A 23465-nucleotide genomic window follows, 5' to 3' on the forward strand; every position below is an offset into this window, starting at 1 on the left:
CCATATAATGAGACAAGAGGGTTATAAAGGCATCAGGATGTCTAATACTTAAGTGACCTAAACCACAGTTTTCACACCCTTGTTACTGGACATAATCAGACATTTATTTTAATTAATCATTTTTGCTTTCATTGGTCGGTGAACGCCTGTTAGTTTCAGAGCTGATTCCAGATACCCTCAGGCGCTGTCAAGTCTGAGACATGGCACTGGGGCACCAACAGGACGGGAATGCAGTGAGAGGCTGGCAATGGCAGCATAGCACGTGTGAAAGGGCAAGCTTCAACCTGAAATGAGAACCTTTCAAAATAAAAGAAAAATGGAAGTGTAACTGTGGCTTTGTGGCAATAGCTCATCTTCCTTTGCAGAGGACAGTGGATAAACAGGGGACACTCATGACTTGAGTGTCACATCCACAGCAATATTTTATTGCAATTTGTGCCATTGAAGGTTACCAGTCTGTAAATAATACAAGGCATTTTCCTGTTCTCCTGAGAACTGAAATACCCTGGCAGCACTGCAGCCTTTTTATCTTTATTAATTACCCAAGACATACATAATCTGGAGCTTAAAAACACGTTTCAGACAGCACGAGTCTTTTGCTTTTCTCAGAGCTGACAAGATAAAGAGAATTGCATTAAAATCTCTGGCAGAAAAATTCAGATAATGGCATTGCAAGTGTTGATGTGAAAATCCTGTCTCAAACAATACCAGCCACATAATGCCAGATATAAAGCTTCAGATCAAATGGGGCTACTGACACAATCCACTTCTTTTTGTTGATATTATATAAAGTAAGTCACTTTTGTTTAATAATCAGGCCTCTGTCTCTACATTTGCAGTGCATAAATCAGAGTTAAAGGATTTTTACATTTGTCTGCATGGAGAAATGAAATTTTTGTTTTTCCCACCAGCCTTTCTCACTATTTTTCTTCTACTCATAAAGTGGGATTTTCACTGAGAGATGGGTGGGATTCTAATTCCTAGAATCCACAGTCTTGAAAAGTACAGCTTTTTCTGTAGACTGGAGATGGATGAACAAGGTCTGATGTGGAAAAGCCTTTAGCTGCTCTTCTGGTGTTTCTGTACACAAGCAAGGTATTCCTGCACATCATCTGGAGAACCAAGGATAAGAGGGACTCTCTGGTGAATGCTCTCAGGCTTCACATCCAACACTGCCTCAGTCCCTGTAGTCGCCATTCCACCTGCCTGCTCAATGATGAAAGCCATAGGGTTGCACTCATAGAGAAGTCGGAGCTGTAAAGAAAGAGGGAACACGTGATTACCTTTGGGGGAATTTGCATCAAAGGATATACCAGAACGTTAACTTCCTTTTGTGATTCTGGAAAATTTTGTGCCAAACATCAATTGACCTAAGTGGCAGTATCTTTCTATCAGCCCCTCCTTCTCCCCCCTCTTCCTCCCTCCTCCCTTCACAGCTCCTGTTTCAAGGAAGAGTATATTGACCCTGCATCCAAGCATCACCATCATCTCCTCCAAGCTGATGTGCAGCATCAGTGAAGCTGTATTTTGTCAAAAATGTCGAAAGAAGCTTTTGGGCCCACAGACATCAGCAAAACAGTTAAACCAGCAAAGTTAACAGTATTGGAAAAGAAAAGCCAAAATATCTTCTCAGGTGTAGGGTTTATGTGTCACCTCAAAGCTTGGGGTAATCACATTGTGTTTAGTCAGGATATTTTGGAGTTTGAAACTTGATGCTCCTGGTTTCAAATTTCAGGATGTGGTTGCAGCCTTCAGAAATGTGAATAGATAATAGTGGCCTGAACTCATCCAGATAGTGACTCTGTTTTCAGAAGTAACTGCAGTAGTTATTAAAAGCAAATTTTCCCTTTTGGTATGGAGACACTTTTGGTTTGAACCCTGGTATCTGTTAATATCTTTTAAAATGTTCCCTCTGGGGTCCCTGTCTTCTGGTGGAATGCAAACTTACTGGGATGTATGCCAGAAGTTTCTGTGTTTAAAAGGACATAGATAATTGCTGGTTGTTTTGAAACAGACATTATTTCTGCAGGTTTGATTGAATCTTTGATGATTTATGAAGCAGTTATGTATGACAATGTTAGTATATATTATGCTTAAAGGGCTTTTCCTATATGCAAAAGAGAATGTTTTCTGGGGAAAAGGAAGCATGACAGAGTGCAACAGTATGTAGAGCAAAGAAATGTGTCGCACACAGGACTTTAATACTCATCATTTCTTTATCAAGAGACAAAGAAATGTGTCGCACACAGGACTTTAATACTCATCATTTCTTTATCATGCTATTTGTAATAAGCCTATGATATATCACTTAAATAGCCCATAGTACCTTCATTCTTATATTTAAAGCCCAGTGAATTGCTGCTTCTGATACAAGGGCTCCATCTGACAAGCAACATAGGATCAAGAGCCTTTGTTGTTCTCCTTGGTGTGTGGCCAACTTTTGGAAGATCATGAGCCAGAAAATAGCAGTAGTGCACTGTGGAACCACGTGCTGAGTTTCTTGTTGCTCAACTGTGATTACATGGCTTAGGGAAAGCAATTTTCCTTCAGGTAGTAGTGCAATTGCACTTAGGCATCTTCAAATGGGCTCTTTCTCCAGGTAGGTTTAACATTTTTCACCTAGTAGAGAACTGTAAGCCTTAAGTTCATTAAAAAATATTTTTTAACATATCTGATTTGAAAATAGGATCTGTTTACTGGCTAGTTCCGCACTGCTTATTGAGCATTTTGTTTTCATTCTTTCTCTAACTTAAAGAAGGATCTCTGTATGCAAGGGCCTATGTGCCTGTCACTTACATTTGCTCTAATGCCTTTGGATCAGTTCCAGTGACATTTACTTCCTCTCAGCTCTCTGTCCAAGTACAGAAACTGTCTTCCCGGGGGGATGATGATTGGGGCACCTGCCTCAAAGGCATTATCTCTCCAATAAGAAGAGGTTCATGTGAAAGAACTGTATACACGTGCACTCTGGGAGGGAAAGAAGAAAACTTCTATTTGTCATCATACTACAGTTTTGCTTCTTTCATTACTCTCTTTACTACGGCAGTGCAAGCCAAATCAATCCAATAGTCAATGTGGGCTAACTCATGTGGAAAACTTGATTTCTATAAAAATATATAAGTACTTTGTACTTTTGTTATTTTGGCCCATTTTCACATTTTCTCTTCAAGAAAGGTTTAACAGATTTCAAAAGAAAAAGTTTAATTTGAAGAAGTAATCAGCAAACCCACACACAGCAAATTCCCTTTTTGTCTCTTGCTTTGATGCACAGATGGATCCATACTGTTTAATGAGGAAATTGTTTGGTTTGGGGGGCTGGTTTTTTTTTTGTTTGTTTGTTTTTTTCTTTTTTTTTGGGGGGGGGGGGCGGGGTTGTGTTTGTTTTTCTGAGACGGTGTATCACATATTTAAATCAAATTTGCCTGGACAAACATGCAGACTTTTTCTGCTGTGTATTCTGAAGAGATTCTTTTCCTGTTCTCTTCATTTCCCAGACCACTTGGACCTGCTGTTATTATGATAAATACATGTTCGCTGGGATGGAACCAGTAGTCCTCTGGCCCTAAAGAACTGTAGACATCAGGGTGTTCTGATACCACTGTGGGAGATGGAGTTTTATGAGGTCACATTCTTGCACATACCAGCCAAGGATACAAAAACATTTTAATAGAAGGTTTTAAGCATGGTATTGACTAGGAAAGAAGAAGGTCTTGTAGTCAGAACACCATGACCGATCCACTATGCATTGAGTCAATCATTTCCTAAGCATGACCAGCAGGTTAATGGTGGTCCACAGATCATCTGTATAACCAGATATCTTTTAAAACATATTTATTTATAAGTTAGCTAATAACAGTATCTGATGCTACAGGAGAAAAGTTGAAGTTGACTATGGTCCATGGCCTAGCAGATTCAGCGAGTCACTGCATTGCATTGCACTGCATAAATCATGGTGTGTTTTGTACAGGTGTCCAAGTGGGAAATCATCTTTTTCCTAGGATACTGATCTCAGCACACATGAAACTCATCTTTCACTGACAGAGTCTTTCAGATCAGTTATCAGAAGCCTATGTTTGCAGGGCTGGTGATAGTAAGCTCAGTACCCTTTGGAAAGAGTAGGTAGGCAAACTGGGTTGTCTCACACTGGACCAAACCCTCTCTGGAGTTCAGCATATCCCATCTGGACTCTAGTTGCCAGTACAAAGTGCAGAGGCCTTAGGCCTATATTGCATCTGCCAGCTGTGCATAGATATCTCACCATGTTTCTATGGTACTGAAATGTTTCTCTTGAGAAAAACTAATAAAGCTCTTGGTTGCAGTGAAAACAGTTTGACTAGTTTCTAATATAAAAACACACAGGAAGATGTCTCACCTAAATTGACAACAAATTTCTTACCTAGGTTCAATTTCTGACCATCATATCCATTAATAATTTTCACAAGGGATGGAAAATTACTGTCTTTTTATATGTCTAAACTATTCCTTTACATCTCTGGGAAAACCAGAGGCATTAGGTTGACTAAGTTCACCAGAGAGTAAGTCAAATGATTTACCTTTCCTTTAGGACTCTTCTGATTAGCAGGATACATGAAGATCCCACCATACATCAATGTACGATGAACATCAGCTACCATGGAGCCCACGTACCTGGCACCATATGGGGAACTGCCATCCTGAAACGCATAGAGTAAAGCATTATCTCGACCAGATCAGACAGCTGGTAGCATAGCAAAATGTAATTTTGTTGTAAAACATGGATCAAAGCTGCTTGAATCAATGGCTGCTTATAGACACTGTAAATGCCTCAACTAGCCTGAAGCTTAGCCTTTTGTAAGACGTAGGGATCTTCTGTGGGGTTCTGAAACAAGCACTTTAAAGAGCTGCGTGCATAGTATGGTAACCAGGGTCCTGTAATTTGGGTGCACGATTTGGTATCAACTTCCAGCCTGTGAAAAAGTAAGGGCTGCAGACAGTGAGTGAAAGCTTCTTCCCATTACCAGAACAAGGTACTCATTTGATTGCTGATCGTTCACTGATTCCTAAGCCAGGGCGTGAGGAGGGATGTCACTTTTCACTACATGTCCAGATGGTTCCCAGAGGACTCCAGCTTTTTCCTTCTCGCTTGTTTGTCAAGTTGTGAAATTGGGCATAGTGTTCATTCTGCAGCTTAGTTTGGAGATAGCAATTCATTCATGAATGTAGTGTTCCTTACTCTCAGCTTAGAAATTAATGTTATTCAAGGACAGGTCATTTTAGTGAGAGCAATCAGGGACATATTCATATCAGTCTCAGGTTTGCTTATCATGAGAATGGTAAGGTAGAAAATACAGAAGACAAACAAGGTGTCTTGCACAAACAGAAATTATATATCCCAAATAGGCTCCAACCCAGAAAAGTGACGCATCACCATACTTTTGTGAAGGAAAGATTTTTCAAAGCTACTATGCCAAGAAGTCTGTTGGTCTTTTGATAACTCTCACTCAGTCTTCAACGAAGAAGAGGAGTAATTTTCACCTTCCCAGAAAACTACTGGAGGCTGGGACTTCATGCACCTTTAATACACATATATATTTATGTATGGCAATGCTAAAAGTTTGAAAAGACCTCTGCATGTTTTTTTTTTTTCTGTCTGGATCAGTTTTCTAATAAAATATCTTAGTGCTTCCTACAAAGCTTGCCTCATGCTGATACTAGATCCAGATACATTTATAGAGAATGTTTTCAGCAACGCCAGCTGCGAGACTTTCAGACATCACAAGCTAGTCACCCTTCCCAGCAAAATCATGAGGTTAGTGAGGACAAAAAAATTCACAAATGGGAGGAAAAAACACTGATAGAGAAAAACCTCAGTCTATTTTGAAATCACTTTTTAAAACTGTTTTATGCAACTGTGATGTTTTAATATTTACTCTTTTTTTTTTAACATGGGAAGAGATTATAATGAAATTACACAATATAATGCAACAACTAGGAAGTTGATTCCTAAGCTGTTAAATATAAGACTTCGATATTTGATACAGCTGGTAGTAAAACTGGAACACAGAACTGTTCCAGGCTAAGTAATAACTCTTGTTCAACTATACTTGTGCTATTTTCCACGCTTCTTCCTTCTTGTACACATTAGGAGAACTATTGAAAATTCAGAGGAAAACAGTATAAGGTGTGAAAGACATGATGGATAAGATACAGCCCGGAGCTTTTATATTTAGATTTGTTTGAACCTGGCCATATTACTTCCAGACACAACTGAACAATACTTGTACATATTTGATCCCTTGTTTTTCACGGCTTGCTCTGAAGTAATTATGTATTTAGATTTCAAATGGTAGCTTCTCCATCTCACAGTATTTGCACTTGTGAAAATCTAAGGTCAGAAAAAACCCACCTTTAACATGTGTTACAGAGAGACTAAAGCAAGTTTGCAGTTTAAGAAAAGATAATTTTCAGGGAAAGATGTGATTACAGTCTAAAATTACCTTTAAAAATACAATGAAAGAAAGAGTTCTTTTTCATGGTTTCAGAAGGTAATGAAGCAAGTCTTAAGAAAAGTTTGTTAAACACTAAGAAAAGTCATAGCATATTGCACAACTGAGCCATCTGTGTAATGTTTGGGATGTACTGGATTTGCTATTCACCTGCATCTCATTTATACAATTCCTGTGTATGTAGGCAGTGTTATGTGAAGCTGATGAAATGCCACTGACAATTTTATTTGCCTCTTACCCTGATAGAAATTCACCTGCTAGAAACACAGTACTGAGAAAAATACAGAAGAGAAATTCCTCCATTCTGGTACGGTTATCATTTGAACCACAGGCTGAAATAAAATTTTCACTTCCCTTAGTGTCCAGCTACCTGCATGGGACGAATAAATAGTCCTTTTAGTTACCAGAAATGTTACTTCTTTTTTCTCCAGTTTGGTCACTCGTGCCTTTTTCTTACAGATGAGAAAGTTTATAGATGTTGCCTATGTGTTGGCATATTGCCCAGGCTTTCTTCTCAAGCAAAATAACAGAGCATGAATGCTAGGGAGATTCGTCCTGAGTTCTGAGTAATGCCAAGCTGTGTGTTTGCCCAGTGAGCACTTCATACTGGTGCAGATGATGCTAATGAAAGAGTTGGTCAGCATCCGTGGCATTTGAGTAAACTTGTGATTGCTCTTAGTTTCACCCTTTCTGCTGCTTTTTTTTTGCTTAACCCAGAGGAACAAAACCAGCTGATAACAGATAGGTCTTGTGATTTTTTTCTTCACAATGCAATGAAAGTCTCTTTTTCACTTCTTTATTCTATTGATTTCTGACAGCTATGTTCCTCCACAGCAGAAGAAGACCATGGGTTTTTTTTGCATAGCTATGATGACTAGGAGAGTGGGGTTCTACAGACTACAGCAGCAACACCCTGTGTCTCTCACTTCACCTACAGATATGATGACAAAAGTATAGGGGTTTTATTAGCTTTTTTATGTCACTCAGGTATAGCTGGGCTGGCTGGCAGAAGAATGCTTCATGCTGGAATGTGCTGTTGATGATAAGTTTTTTATAGCATTGCTAAGACAAATCCTTAACCAGGGAGTCTCCATTGCATGGCTTTCAATCAACAAGCTGTGATGAGACTCAACTTCTCTCATGGCCGTAGGAAGTGAAGATAAATATGGGTGGAATGATGCCTACAGCATATTTCTGATTTCTACCATCAGTGAACCACTGCCAGCTAGAGGCTAGGGCCCTGCAAGCATTTACTGGAGGAAGAACCCACTTTGGGAAGGAGTTAGAGTGAAATTTGGGCAGAAAGAGTTTCTGGCCCAGCAGTGTCCGTTATACAGTGCAGACTGGCATAAACGTTTTCCATTGCAGGCAGCCTTCGTAATAGCAGCTTGCTCTTCAAGCTGCTTAAGCAGCAGGAGATTTTGTGATGCTTAACAAAAAATTAGCTTTACTCTGGACTCTTGTTCCAGAAGAGATGTGTCTAGTCAAATACTTCCCATTAAGATCCACATGACAATTGTAGGAGGTTTACAGCTCATCTGCAGAACGGCAACACTTTTCCAGTGCTTTTAATTCAGAATTGATGCCTTAGGTGAATGGTGGTCCACAAGAAACTTTGAAGGTCAATATGGCTTTGTAGGCCAAACTGTCTGATCTGGGACGCTATTGTTAGATAGTATGGGAAAATCCCTCCTCCCCACATAAACAGTTGATTTGTAATGTTTGGTCACCAATTACAGTGATACAGAACACGAGACATGCTATGGACAACATCCTATTCTGTTTGCCTGCTTTATTTTTAACTTTTCAGTTTTCTGTGGCAATATTAGAGAGTCAGCTGAACAGCATATTGACAAAGAACCACAGGAATGAGGAAACTGAGGTAAGAACAAAGGAAAAAAAAAAGTAATAAGAAAGTGACAAGTAGCTGCAATTAATGCCTAGTCTCTTGGCTTCTAGTGGCCAGAAGGCCATGGGGTAAGAGTGGTCTGTCTGAGTAAGAAGGGATCACCTATGCTCCGCACGTCAGTTCCTCCTCAAGCTAGAGGCAGGGAGTATCCAGCAGAAACCTCCCACTGCCCTTCTGCGTGATGAAGAGAGAAAGACAAAGACCAAAGCTGTGCAGTGCTCCACCTGGGAGCTGCAGAGACGACAGGAGCATCACCAATGTAGCTGTGGCTAGATGATGCCAGGATGCAGGTATCATGCTATGAAAGAGTGGCAACATCTTCTCTTTCTTGTTCTCCCACAATGCAAATATAATGTCCTTTTTAAATCACTGAACTGAGTTATGCTGTTTCCAAAACTCAAGTTCAAAACAAGCTTTCAGATGGACAGGGCATTTCCTTGTGCTTTGTGGCCATAACATTGGTGCCTTGGTCCTTTCAATCCAGACAACCCTTCGTCTCAGAGCAACAAAGCGACGTGTTTTCTCGGCACCCTTGAGGAGGTTTCCCCTGCCCCAAATAACCCATGTACTACTGTGCTGCCTGCTTTAAAGTAACAACACCACCTTCTGCCAACCTCTGTTACATTAGTCTAACAACACTCTCAATAGGTTTTCCTCAAATGAAGCACAGATTTGAGATAAAATAGTGTTTGCAAATGAGGTTTTTCCTGTATGTCCTAACCTAAGGATTCAGTGAATCACATGATAGAGCTGTCCTCACTGAGCCTGTGGTGAAATACCTCTCTCTGGGCTTTCCCCTGAGTTTGAAATCTCTTTTGTCTTTTTATAGTTGCCTGGGGTTGATTATTTGTTTGAGTTTTACTTTAAACAGCACTTAGATAGTTTGCAAAACCACAAGCTAATAAATCCATTGTTAGTGCATTGTACTGAACACATAGTTCAGTGTAACATGAGCAGAAAGAGAAGCACAGTTCTTCTCTTTACCAGCTGGATTAGTTTTCAAGAAGTATGAAAGTTGTGCCATGGGCTTCTGCTTCTCTCATAGCTGGATGAAAGCAGACTTTGAAGTTTCAAAATAACCTCAAATGTTTAAAATGCTGTGATGGGACACACTCTGTAGCTCCAATCTGGGTAATACGGAAAAGAGGTTTTGATAAGAGGTCAGCATTGCAGCTATATCCAATTAAATTCAGATTTTCAGCTCAGAAGGAGCTTCACACAGAGCTAGGGTTTAAACTCTTACTTGTTACATTTCCCTTGTCTAGCACCCTGAAGTTTTCTACTGTGTACACTAATTTTTACATAAGCCCTATATAAGCATTCTCGATAACTTATATCTTAAAAAATAATCCTGTAGCTTTTTTTTTTTTTAACAGGAAGACATTAAAACCAGTTTCCTGGTCAAGTTCAGTCCTGAGCTGTTCCAGATCACCATATTTCGTTATGACTTCCTGATCTCATAGCCACACTTTCTAGAGAGCTTCCAGCCTTCCACATTGAGAGGTTGTGTTGTGTCCTCCTAGCGTTGACCAGAGGCCATACAGAGCTGTATGTCCTCTTGGGGAGGTTCATCAGCCATGAGATGCTCTCAGCTTTATCTATCCGAGAGATACAGTATAATCCTCTTAAGAGAATATAGTGAAATTGTGCCGCACACCATTTTTTTTTCCAACCTATCTTTTGGTTCATGCTACATATGATGCAAGTAGACAGTGCAAGAGTGATACTGAATTTCTTAGATGCAAGCATATACAGGAAGGAGAAGATGATGCCGTCCAAATCCCTGCAAGCACCTTCTGGGCAGTATGGGGAATCTAGCCCCAGATGTACATATGACTGAGCTGCATATTCAGATCAGCTAGAAAACAAGTATACCCTCACATTTTACTGTTTCAGAGCTTTGTTGAAAAACCTGGTTCTTCATGTCTGGCACAGTTTCCTCCACACAGTGGTGAACAAGCTATGAATTTGTCTAGGTTATACAGGATGTCAGGACACCAGAAAAAACCACAGATACATACCCAAAATGGACCCAATGGCATGAAAGGGTTACATGGGCTGAACTCAGTGAGGCCTTCAAAACCTTTCCCATCAGACAGGACAGCATGGAAGGCAGTGCTTGCTAGTACATAGTACACTCCGTACAGTGCTAATATTTTCTTACCTCAGGGAATTTCTTCTTTTGTAAATATTCTGTCATTGCAGGGTCAAAATACTTTGCATAACCTTCATTGAGACTGTACACCTTCCCTTTCTTCTTGATTTTAACATCTCTGTCCACCAAAATAAATTCACCAAGAGCCTACAAAAGAACAAGACAGACCAGTTATCAGCAAGCAGTAGAAAATTTTGCTGACTTTCTGTAACAGTTGTCACAGTAGGGATGGCAGAAACACTAGCACAGCTTGCTCCTTTCAGCACCAGTCTTGTGTATAAACTCACAGTATTTCAAACAGAGCAAAAAGCACAGAATCTGCGTTCAGTTCTTGAAAAGTTGTTACATCAATACTAGAAACAAAAAGCAATTAAACTGTAATAGCATATTGAAAGAACATCGATCAACACTGCAAGCAGATGGATTGTAAATGTCTGTCTACAAATCATAAGGTTACAAATTAAGAATTATACTTCTTTCTGATTTTTGACAACTTCTTGCCTATCTGTGTAAATATTCTGAAGTGAACGTGGTCAGCTACTCCCAGGTGTTGCTGTCTGCAGTTTTACTGCAACTTCCGCCTTCTCTTCCTCTCTCTCTAACCAGAGCAATTCAGCTCCCAGTTCTCCCCACTTGGAAGGAGTCTATTTATAAAGGTTAAAAGGAGTTTTGATAATAATGCATCCTTTTATCAAAATATTTCCTGTGTTAATGCCCACATCTCATGCTGGTTTCTCACATAAGTGGTCTGATTCCTGCATTCCTCCAGTAACACTTTTGGGGCTCCTGGGCTAGGCACTGAGGTGCAGCATATGTCCAATTTTATGGGTATGGTTGTTCTTTTGCAAATCATTGGGTATGCAGGTTAGAGGACTTAGCCATAGAACTAAATTGCACTCAGGAATTCAGACATCACTTTACATGAACTATATAAAAAAAAATAGTCCTTGCCCTAGGCTAAACACTGAACATGCTGAAATTCGTCTACAGACAGAAAAGCAAGAATAAGAAAAAAGCAGGAGAAAGTGGAAGAAAAGGCACTATTCAGAGTAAATTTTCTTAAATGTTTGTGCAAACCAGCAGTCTGCTTTGAATGAACAGAGTTTCAAATGCTATTTAATGTAAACTCTCTTTCACTGAGTAGAAAAAACCAGAGGTATTGCAACCAACATACTCATGTGTTATTAAATACTTGTAAGGTGGAGATGAAACACTCTAGGACGTGGGTGAAAAAAAGAATCGTGTAGATTGCCTAGATTACAGAGACAGGAAGTAACAAAAATAAGTAAACCCAAACATGCAAAGCTGTAGAAGATAGTGGCAATGTGATTAACACCATGACTGTACCGGATCGAGCATGAAGCAGTCCACTCCTTGCCCTGTGGAGAGGGCAACCAGCGTAGCGCTGCCATACAAGGCATAGCCTGCAGCAACAATATTGCGTCCAGGCTGCAAAGCATCTTTTTCAGAGGGCTCGCTGTCTGTTTCCTGAGGAAAAATTACCATTAGACTGGAGGTTAATTTATTATAAGAAACAATAAAAACAGCACTTCAATAATAATGTGGGTCAGATTTCTTTTTTGTCTCTATGCAGGCCTTTGAAACAACCAAAAGAGAGATTGCTCCTACTACTTCAGGGCAAGTGTGGTACATGTGCTCGTTGGGACAGGATGTTGAGAGTTTGTTATTTTATCCATGTCATGCAATCAATATGATACCTGCAACAAAGCTGATACCTTAGCATTACAGCCCAGTCTATTAGTGTAAGATCATCAGAAACCGGACACAGAAGAGAGGTGCTTATTTTCTGTAAATGTAAACATAGGCTGTCATAGTGACACCCCTCAGAGGGAGTAACTGAGAGGTGAATGCAGTAATTAACATTGTAGGCAAATTGCTTCCAATAATGCAGAATAAAAGGGTAGATGATGCAACATGATCGAGCCAGGATTGTTCATTGGTCTCTGCTGGTGAAGAGATAGGTAACTGAAGTGATATAAATGTTCATATTATATGTAAAATAACAAATCCATTTGCATATGTAATCATAGACTCATAGAACCTTCAAGGTTGGAAGAGACCTCCAAGATCATCAAGTCCAACTGTCAACCTAACACCCCCATGCCTACTAAACCATGTCCTGGAGTGCCACATCTACAGATTTGAACACCTCCAGGAGTGGTGACTCCACTACTTCCCAGGGCAGCCTGTTCCAGTGCCTGACCACTCTTTCAGTAGAGAAGTGTTTCCTAATATCCAACCTAAACCTCCTCTGCTGCAACTTGAGGCCATGTGTGTGTGTGTGTAGGTATGACTTTATAACTCTACACAGAACATGCCCATGGCATTTTACTTCAGGCTTTTAATCAATTTCCGACACTTGTATTTTGATTTGGTGCTTTGGTTATCACTGAACAACAATAGTCCAAGCAGACCTGGTGCGAACATTTCCAGCCAGCTCTGTGGGTGTGCCTTAGCCACGGCTTATGGGAGTGGTGGGGTAAGAAAAGAGATCAGCCAAGGGTACTTGGGAAGGCTGACTCCAGCCTTCACCTCCTAGGACTATAAAATAGGTAGGGAATGCTTGATATTAATGTTTCTTTAAAAGTTTGCTATCAGTTGTGGTGGGTCTTCTGTGGATGTTTTGATGGTGGCTCACGAGGCATTAAAATGAGAACCCCCTCAGATGCTTTCTTCAAGCCCTGGCTTAGCATTTTATTGTTCCGAAATCAGATCATGTCTCAGTGATTGCATGAGCTTAATTAGACTGAGTAGCAGCTAAATAGAAATAGCAAGTCTAGCCCAAAATATCTGGTCAAAAAAATAAAAATCAGTGGAGACTATTTTGTATAGGAAATAAAATATTTGATGAATATTGAGTAAATTCTTTAAAAAATAAAATTAAAAAAATGCCTTCCACAGGTATTTTCGAAAAGAAACACCTCTCCTTCAACAAACACAGAAATTCTCTGCTGTGTCCCATGGCAAGGAGCATTCAAGGTGCCCATCAGGGTCCTAGCAAGGTGGAAGGCTAAGTGTAACCTGGGGATCCCGTTCATTGTTGTATGCCAACATCTAGAGGAAAACTGAGATGTGGGACACCAAAACTACATCTTTCATGGCATTTGAAGACAGTAATTCCATGTCAAAATGTTTTCATTTTCAGCTGGAAGACTTTGTTACTTTTGCTTACAATTTTTAGCTGTATTTTCATAGAATCATAGAATAATAGAATGATTAGAGTTGGAAGGGACCTTCAAAGGTCATCTAGTCCAAACCCCCTGCAAGAAGCAGGGACATCTTCGACTAGATCAGGTTGCTCAGAGCCTCATCCAGCCTGGCCTTGAACATTTCCAGGGATGGGGCATCAGCCACCTCTCTGGGCAACCTGTTCCAGTATTGTACAACTCACATTGTAAAAATTTTTTTCCTAATATCCAATCTAAATCTATCCCCCTCTATTTTAAAACCATTAGCCCTCATCCTATCACCACAGTCCCTACTGAACAGCCTCTCCCCATCTTTCTTGTAGGCCCCGTTGAGGTACTGGAAGACCGCTATCAGGTCTCCCTGGAGCCTCCTCTTCTCCAGGCTGAACAGCCCCAACTCTCCAGGCTGTCCTCATAGGAGAGGTGCTCCAGCCCTCTTATCATCTTCATGGCCCTCCTCTGGACCTTCTCCAAAGGCCAAAATTTTGCTCAAATTTTATGATGATGCTGATGATGATGCCAGGTTCTTCTGTGGGAAAAAATCCAGTTGCCGACCAGCTCTTCATGAGACCTGAACTATAGCATGTACAAAAACATCTGGTTTGCAGCCCCTTGGAATTACTCTATGTCAAGCTGGTTATTCAGAGAGGTTATAATGCAAATAAAGAAGGAAGACTAGTTAAACCCCCTGTTTGCATATTCCAGAGCTTTGAATACTGACTACTAGTGGCTAATCCTTTGCTAAACAATCTTTTACAGAACCAATTATTATACTCTACGTAGCATCTTTTCTTTCAAAAATATATCCCCATGGCACATACATCCCAATGTCAAAAGCAATGGTTGTCTATAGTAGGTTAATTATTTGCAACATTAAATGCAGAATTAAACATGCATTTACACTAGTTGCAAACATATTATGATTCTCCTAGTTTTTGTATGATTTGTCATCAAATAAAAATTAATTTTGTATAATTTTGCATTTTGTATAAATACAGTAAAGAGGTTTGTTTTCTAGAACATGGTGTATATAGAGTATATGTAGCTGCTGGTTACATATGGTATTGTTTTAAAATATATTTTTCTGAGGTAAGCTTTTCAATCCTATCTCTTAAATACACTTTCTATGTTTATATGGCTCAGAAACCACATATTTGTTGACTATTCTGAAAAAAACAGAGAAACTCCTCCCTAGGGAGATGGATGGTTGGGCAGAACTCACTTGGTTTTCCATCCCTATTCACAAATCTGTTTCCAAGAGCCAGCTTCCAAAAGAAAGGAAAAAAATCCTAGTCTCAAACAAACATTTTGCAGAGCTTGTCAGAATGTAAAAAAGCTAGAGATCAGCTGATACCTCATTGTTGGGACTGCAGGAGTTTTGTCCTGCCAAGTACCATGTACTGTGAAACAAACCAGGGAATTAAGCTGGGCAGTAGATTCTGATAGCTGCTGAATATTTTCACTTATTTCCAGTGCATGCGTGGATTTTCTTTCTATTGTATTTTGACTGTGAGATGGCAGTAGTGAAATCTCTTTAGAGATCTTTATGCAAAGCACCGAAATAGGCAGAGGGACTGCAGAGAAGCTCCCACAAGCATTGGCACAGTCACTTTGGCTCGTTGTTGGTCTGGACCAAATGAAACAAGGTCTGCAGAGTTTGGCTATAGGGGTACCCTCAGGAGATATCTAAGTCTGAAAATGTTTGCACGTGTGATTTGCCTACATCACATGAGGGAGTTGTCAGCAGTACTGGGAGTGACTCTGGAAGGACTTGGTTTCCAGGTCCCCATTTGTATCATGTGTTTCATGAGTATCCTTTGTGTCCACCCTGAGTTCATAAACCTCTGTGAGGGATGACATGGAGGGGAGGACATTGTCCTCATGACAATGAAGAGGGGGAAATAAAATAAATTTGAGGCACTGGACAAAGTTACAAATTAAAACCAGAGTGGAACAAAGCAGCAGAGTTTCATAGCATATATATGCAGAATAAATAGTTGTAAATTCAGCTTAGTGGCATGAAAACTGGGAAGAATCCAAGAAAAAAAATATTTATTGTCAGCAAATCCTGACTCTCCAGCAGCTGAGAACCGCTCAGCAGCAGTGGCTGTCAAAGTCCTTTGCTCTGGTTTCTGCTAATTCAACAAAGCTCCTCCCTCAGGCTCACTTTCCTGATGTTTCTGGTCTTTTTGACAATAATACCCATGCTTCAGAAAGTAAAAGCCAGGTGGAAAATTAAATAAACCTAAGATGGCATTTATTTCCTGGTAGTTTTTTGTAAGAAACAGATGCAGTGCTTTTCTGTCAGGAGGCCATGGTACCTGCCACCATGGTGGTGGCTCTGGATTGGGAGCAGCCAGAGAACCATGGTTTGAAATGTATTGGCCAAATCTGGCCTTTATAGAAAAGTGTTAATTATCTTTTTTTTTTTTTCCTAAAATTAGGTAAATATTTTAGTTCTGTAGGGTGTACCTTTGGAAATGAATTTAAGGTGCTGATATTGCAAGAAAAATCAGTCATTAAATGATCTGAGAATTGGAAGATATCAAATATCAGACAGGTGCCAAGGATCATCCTTTGGAATTACAATTGTTCTAGCTTTTCCAAAATGGTGTTCATTAACCTTAAACGGCTTGAAATTACATTTTCTTTCTTAAGTGATTCTCATCCACTGGGATAAACATCTCACTTTTATTCCTTTCGCAGTACTCTTCGGTAACAATCAATAAGGCACTAATTTTTATTTCATTATTTCAAAGGATTTGAAGTTCATAGTGTTTAAATTTAATACTGTTACTATGAAACTGTCTTGTCTGAGAGGGAGGCACTTTAATTAATATATATTTTGGAATTAGCATATTAATGAAAAGAATTATGCAAGTGAAAGTCTGTAAATTCAACATTGTTTCTTACTTTCCAGTGAAAATTGGTAAGTTGTTCTTGTAATTGACAAACCGTGCTTCATCCTAGCAACAGAGTTTTCATTTGGATATTAAGCATTTTTACAAAGCATTGTAATTTTATTTTTATGAAGTGCTGAAGGCTATCCACCCACATGAAAACCAGTAACTTAGAAACAGTATTTACAACAAACATGTTAATATATATTAGAACAACAACAACTATGGCAGGATCAGAATATGAATTGAAAACTTGAGCATTTGGGAGTTTGAGCATTTGAGCATTCTCCTGCAGAGAACGTGAGTTCTCTGGAAAATGTTTCTGTTCTGAAGCAGAATCCTGTGGTAGACTGGGCAGTCCATAGTCTTTACATACATTAACAGTTGAGTCAGAGATGGGAGAGAAATCTAATCTGTATTCCAACCTGCTGAGCTATATTAATCACACTGTGGACTTGCCTTTATAGCTATGCAGAGTAACTTAATGTAACATTTCTAAAGAGAAAGCTAATGTTTATTTTTTTGTAAGATGGTGCTTACCACCTTTAAGAATAGTGGACAATGCATTTACTGCCTACTGTAAATGTTGGGAAGTGCTGTAGTCTTTAGGCTATCTTTAGAGATATAAATGAAAAGGCTTGGGGCCCCTTTGTTTACCATAAGGGCACGTGGCATGGATTGCATCCATAGAGCTAAGCTCTCTTCCCTGCAAAAAGCAAGGTGGTAGATGGTGCTGGAGGTAGTCTCTGGGTTGCTCTTTCTGCAAGTCACACCCAGGCATCATCTTAGTGGTCTCTGGCCTGGGCTGCATCTGAGATGAGGGTTTGCACTAACCATTAACAGTGTGGACAGCCATATGCCAGCACCTGGCTTGTGCTGTTGAGATTGTGCCGCAACTATCTGGTTTACTATTAGGTGCATATTCTCAACAGTGATGATTAGTGTATCGCCTACCAGAAATTAAAAAAATGAAGACTAGCCAGTTGAACATTAGGAGTTAAAAGATGAGAGCAGTCTTTAAAAACATATCTTCATGTGTTTGAAGTGCAGCGTCTGAGTCTCCAAAGACTTTTTTGGAGTCCCAAGTACCGTAAATGTTACTTCACAATAGTAATGGCTGAGGGTCTCCCGTAGTCATATGACTGTGAGCTCAGGCTTAGGAAAAACGCCAACTGCTGGGAGATTAGCAATCGAAAATCACAAGACTTGGCATGCCTCTAACTGTTAACATTTGTTAATTCGCTGAGCAGTTGCTGTTCTGTGCCGCCCCATGGGAGCAGACGGGCTGACAGGGCCCCGGTGGCTGTAGATGACTGCTTCCTTCAGCCTCAGGTGGCTTCCATCATTAGCACGCTTATAAACTCATACCCATAATAAGTGTAGCAACTCGCACGAGGAGGCCACCACACTGCTAACCGTCATATGGTCCAGGCAGTGGCCATCAGCCCTCCCCAGTCAGTGTCCAGGAAGACAAAGACCATGATTTGTAGGCACCATGATACCCCTCAGCTCTCCTGCAGCAAGTAAAGCATCACTGAAGGAGATAACCAGCTGCCTGATGGTGAAAGGGTTTTATTTCAGCGCCTGTGTGTTTGGAGTAGGGAAGTCCTGCCACCTAACAATATAATGGAGCTGAGTGTCCCTTCCATGGAGAATTCAAGCAGTGTTGCAGCACAGGTCACTCTCAAGTGTTACCTCTTCTACTCTTTCTAAGGCTCTGTTGATCCCAAAGATGCTTAAAAGACGCGTGAAAGAAACTAAGCAACTTGATATAGCCAAGACATTTTGCTTCCACTAAGTGAATCATGCCATGTGTGCTTTGTTCATACTCTTACCTTTTTGTAGATAGCAAATATTGTTCCTATTGGTGCCAGGCAGTCTATATTGGATGAGCCGTCAAGGGGGTCAAAGCACACCACATATTTACCCTAAAACAGAAGTGGCAAGGGAAGCATTAAATGATATGTAGTCTTGCACTATTATTTCCTTTTACTTGATAAATCCCATTTCTTCATGACTGCGTTTAGCCCTCCAAGCCCTCCTGAGACGGCTTGTCAGGGGAGGCTGCGCTGCTGACCCAGCTGGCCCTGCCGCACAACACCCACTCCGTGCAGGGCCTGCCAGAGAAATTGGAGAGGATGGGTTTCTGCTCAGCCAGCACAAAATACGGTGATAGAAAGGAACAGTCCTCTGCTGCCACGCAATGCCAGAAATCGCTTGAATGCAAGAGGAGTGACTCACTCTGGAAGCAAGCATCTTCCTCAAGTAAATATGTTTTGTTTTGTTACATTTTGTTCCAAATGGAGGGATTTGCCTCTGGAGGTTTGAGGGTAAGCAGGGAGAAGGAAAACGTCCCAGGGAAAGGGTAGTTCACATCAGAGTGAGCAGTATCTGGCTGCAACAGGATCCTCTCCTGGGGGAAGCCTAATGAAGCAGTCAGGTGTTTCCTCTGGACAAGTAACACAAAACTTGGTTCTGCCAGCCTCTCATCTCATTTTGTCTTGCCCAAATATTAATGTAATCCGAAACCATTACAGCAGCGGTCAGGGAATGCCATAGTACACTTACATCTGGGATCTGGGGTGTGTTAACATGCTCCAAAATAATTATTCTCCTCCCTTCGCAAAACTTTAATAATAATTTTACCCTCCACGTCTCCTTTAGCTGTTGAAACTACGCCATCCGCCACGGTTATTAATCAAAACAATGCGGCAACGGTGCAAATTCTCAGAATTCCCCCGGGAAGGGCTGGGTTTTGGGGCCAGGCCCGTGCTTCATACGTGACGCCAGAGTGCCACCTGCCGCTGCCCCATCCCGTAACCCGTAACCGGAGCCCCACGGACCCGCTTGTCTTTCGGGGTGAGGATGGCCTCCTTGTTCTCCTCGGTGACCAGGACGCAGGTGCTGTAGGAGGACTGGAGCATGTTAATCACCAGGGAGTTGGACAACACGTCCAGCTTCTTCACTTCGTCGCCGGTCACGTTCACAGTGCCAGCTATACCAAACCTGCAGAAAAGCAAAAAATACCAAGCAGCCTGAGGGAGGCCAACATTACAGATTTTTAGGAAAAAAAAAAAAAAGCAAAAATAAGTCAGGATGGCTCCTTCCTCTCATCTTCCCACACCTTTAATGTTTGGATTAAACTGCTAAGGTGCATTAGGAGGCAGTTACTGCTGCTAGAAAATAAAAGCATGCATGAGAAATGGTGATGGCACAATTTTTAGGCTTTGCCTGGGTCCTTTTGCTCCTGTTTGGGAGTTCTCCAGGCTAGGAGCAGGGCCCACAGCCAGGCCAGCAAGTGCCAGGCTTCCCTAACAGCCCCATGAACCAGCTGGCAGCAGCTTTGAGGAAGGAGAAGGGGCAGTTAGCATCTGCATTATTTTCTGCTGCTGGCTCCTCAGAGCTCCATGATGGTCCTTTAACCCATTCCACTCAGTCCCCAGCCACCCCAAAATCAGAAGCTTTAAAGACACTCCCAGATAATTCCTCATGCTGGACTATATCCCAGGATCAAGGCCTGCTTTATTCAATGATCCTCAGCTGAGTTAAGATGATGCTTTGTTCCCTATATTCCCTATCCTGATTTTAGCAATATACTAATGATGTAGTACATAGTAGTATACATATTTCTGAGATTTCTGGTTAAGAAAGCACTGTTTAGACCTAAGGTGCATGGTCTGGGCATCTTAGAAGTATGAAGAATCAGGAAGAGGAAAGGGGCAAACGATTAGTCTCTAGAATGCTGGTCAGCAACCGGCCTTATCTGAGAACATGGTAGGTCTTTTATCTTGCTTAAACTTGTCTGAGCTTTTCAGAAGTATTGAGTGTTTTGTGGACTCTATTTTGGAGTGCCAAGTTTGACATACTGGAGAACATCATGATTTTCAGGAAGTGCTAAGCATTCATTCTCTAGTGTGTTTTGAGGTACATTCCCAGCTCAGGTCTATGGCTGGGAAAAAGTCCTCCTTTTGTTTTGAATGGCAAATTTGTTAAAAATTTGTGCTGAGCTCTTTAACATTAAAGAAGTAGCTTCATAGTCTCCTATTTGGAGAGGCTAGAAAAATCAGAGCTCTCTAGCTTCACAAATGCAGATGGATACAAGTCAGTGACTAAAAATTTGCCATGGGAATTTCTGAAATTTCATGATTAGTTGCAGTAATCTGAATGGTATAAGTTACTCATTTGTGTGTTTGGACACTTTAGAGAATTCTTGTTCATCACCTGAAACTATTATTTACAGAAAGATACATTTGCTCCTTAACGTAACAGTTGTTTTTCTTCTGAAGGGAAGATTAATCTAGCACAGTAGCCACGTGTCCTGTAGGCCAGGTAGCTATTCCACCTCTGGTCTATCAAGTAGAGGTTCTCACCACTTACTAAGTACTTCAGAGTTTGCATATTGAAAGGCAGGAAAGAAAAACAGCTCAGCTTCACCTAGTAAGTATAGAGACAAAGAATAGTTTAACAGTTAGGACACAGAAGCCTGAGGCTGCTGTTAAGTCTGAGTCGGTCTCACGTCCTCTCTGTATATTATACTCTGTGCCTGTAAAGTGAGGGTGATAGCACTGAGACACTGAATTCATGATTTGCAAAGATCATTGAGGACTGTGACTGAATAGTCAACACAGGCACAAAACAACCCAGTGTGTCATACATTTTGGTGCTTCCATGAGTGGGAAAAAAAAAAAAAAGAACAAATTACAAATGTTGTATTTCTTACACAAATATATTCCCTGTCTTTTTAATATATGTATGCATGCATATGTACATACACAGGCATGTACAGAAACGTAAATTTCAATACATAACAAAATCTGTATATTTTAAATATACAAGTCACAATTTTATTAGGATGTTACAGCTGTCTGAACTGTTTCAGATAGATTACCATTCAAAGAATTACACTGATGTCTATTTCACCTGGCTGTGTGAGAAACAGCTTAGTTCATTCCAGGCTTTGCTAAGGTAATTCTTTATTCCATTTGATAAACCACTAGATGCCAAATTGTTATGTTTGTTTTCCATATAGGACCTTTTAAGATTGCCCACCTGTTATCCTGGTACTACCTGAGGAAGGAAGGGGAAATGCACTCATGCATGGCAGCGTATGACATTTCTTACAAGGCTGTTGCCTTAGACCATTACTTGTACCGCAGCCAGGCAGAACATCAGCTTCCCAGGATAAGCCAAGCCCTGATTTGCGCAGCTCAGCACCAGGCTTGGGTGTTAGCAGAAAATATCATGGTGTGATACTTTGCATTAAAAATATTATGGTGTGATATTCTGCAAATTCACAGTAGGTTTAAAATTAGATCAATACCAACATCTACAAGTGATAACGAGGTGAGCAGTGCATTGAAGTTCTGACTTACAACATTTTTAGAGATTTTTAGAGATTTTTAGAGATAATACAGAACAGCAGTTAGTCTAAATGTGTATCTTGAGCCAATATTAAAATTCTCCAGATAAAAGAGAGATCTCCCACTTCCCACCTTTGGTAATCCAGTCTCTGACTTCATGCCTACAGTCACTTGGCTTAAAAAAGATACTTCCACCATATTCATGAATCCCTGCCCACTCCCCAGCCTTCCTGTGGAAGCAGCTGTCTCTCTGCCTCCTCTTCCTCCCCGTATCTCTAGGTAGGACTCACATGTGGGCAAGGCCTGCCTTTCTGACTGCAGAGGAAATGGCCTTTATGGCAGTCAGCATGGAGTTGAGCAGCTGTGTCAGCTCCCCTGTCGCTCCTTTAACGCGCCGTCCCTTCTCCATAACAAATCGTGTGAGCGTCAGCATATCCGTTTCGAAGGGGGTTTTGTCAGACATTTTTGCTGGGTAGCAGAGCTCCTGTCTTCTCGGATGGATGAGACACTTTCTTGCTGTGTTGAGGTCCTCGGTAGCTGCTTTATTTTGAGGCTGTGTTGCTGGTCAGAGTTACTTAGATGTCTCAGAGACCATGTGATTGAGTGCCCAGAATAACTCCCCAGGCTGGCTTCCCAGGCTGGCTCCACAGCTCCTCCGGGATGTGGGAAAGGAACCTGAGACAGGACTACAGCTGAGCAACCACTGCTCGGCTGCCCTCCCTGGGCACTGAAATCAGTGGTGTGCAGATCTAGTAACATGTTTTAGTTGTGTGTTAGACAACTCATAGTACAAAACTCTCGCTGGCCGCTTAGCCAGAAACTGTTTTCCTGTAGCTTTGGCCTGCTCCATAAAGGAGGGCTTTGAAGGAGTACGGCACATCCCAGGGGAATCAAGAGGGGGTACGAGGTGCATCTAGACATGCATTGATTGAAGATGTTCTGTGTCGCTAGCTGATCTGCTGCAATCCGATTTTAATGATTTCATTCCTAGTCTAGGCTACTTGTAATACTACAGGGCTTACATGAATGAGAAGTACTGGTGAGCTGTGGCTTGTCCAATTACAAATTATGTCTTCAATAATTTAAAATGATGCTTATCTAATCTAAGCATGTCTGTGTCATAACTCACAAAATGAAATTTTATGTCAGCTTTGTTATTGCAGTGCACCATGTAAATATAGGTATGTCCCAGTTTGCAACCATATGGCCAGTAACTCTGCACGAGCAATATACTTGGATCATAGGATGCTAATGTAAAGGTAGACAGAAATGTCCATGAACTAGTTACCTGCTATCTGGAACACTGGAATGACAAATTTTAATTACAACACTATCCTTCCATTCTGATAAGACAGTAAGAACAATGATATGTTGTAGCCTTCATTTTACATGTTAGCAGCACTCTTCTTATTTTTAAGCAGAATATCTGAAAAGCCCACAAGCAAAA

At 40.8% G+C, this 23465-nt stretch overlaps 1 protein-coding gene across 1 annotated transcript; it reads right to left on the reverse strand.

Moving 5' to 3' along the window:
* Positions 1–397: 397 nt before the first annotated feature.
* On the reverse strand, positions 398–22568 carry LOC104481366 (fructose-1,6-bisphosphatase isozyme 2). Its single transcript, XM_010122540.2, has 7 exons — positions 22309–22568; positions 19502–19664; positions 18494–18586; positions 11897–12037; positions 10559–10696; positions 4554–4673; positions 398–1254 (listed from the first exon to the last, which is right to left on the reverse strand). Exons 1-7 carry the CDS (start codon positions 22479–22481, stop codon positions 1060–1062), a joined length of 1023 nt encoding a protein of 340 aa, XP_010120842.1. The 5' UTR covers positions 22482–22568; the 3' UTR covers positions 398–1059.
* Between the last annotated feature and the right edge of the window lie 897 nt (positions 22569–23465).

Source organism: Chlamydotis macqueenii, chromosome Z (assembly GCF_036417535.1).
Source record: "Chlamydotis macqueenii isolate bChlMac1 chromosome Z, bChlMac1.mat, whole genome shotgun sequence".
In the NCBI taxonomy this organism is placed as follows: domain Eukaryota; kingdom Metazoa; phylum Chordata; class Aves; order Otidiformes; family Otididae; genus Chlamydotis; species Chlamydotis macqueenii.

Excerpts from the sequence above, each read along its gene's own strand:
- LOC104481366 (XM_010122540.2), bottom strand. The coding sequence starts at position 22,481 with ATGTCTGACAAAACCCCCTTCGAAACGGATATGCTGACGCTCACACGA. Across the intron at positions 10,697-11,896 it reads ACTGCTTCATGCTCGATCCG|GCTCTTGGTGAATTTATTTT; the intron begins GTACAGTCATGG and ends GTTCTTTTGTAG. Across the intron at positions 1,255-4,553 it reads AGAAGAGTCCTAAAGGAAAG|CTCCGACTTCTCTATGAGTG; the intron begins GTAAATCATTTG and ends CTTTCTTTACAG.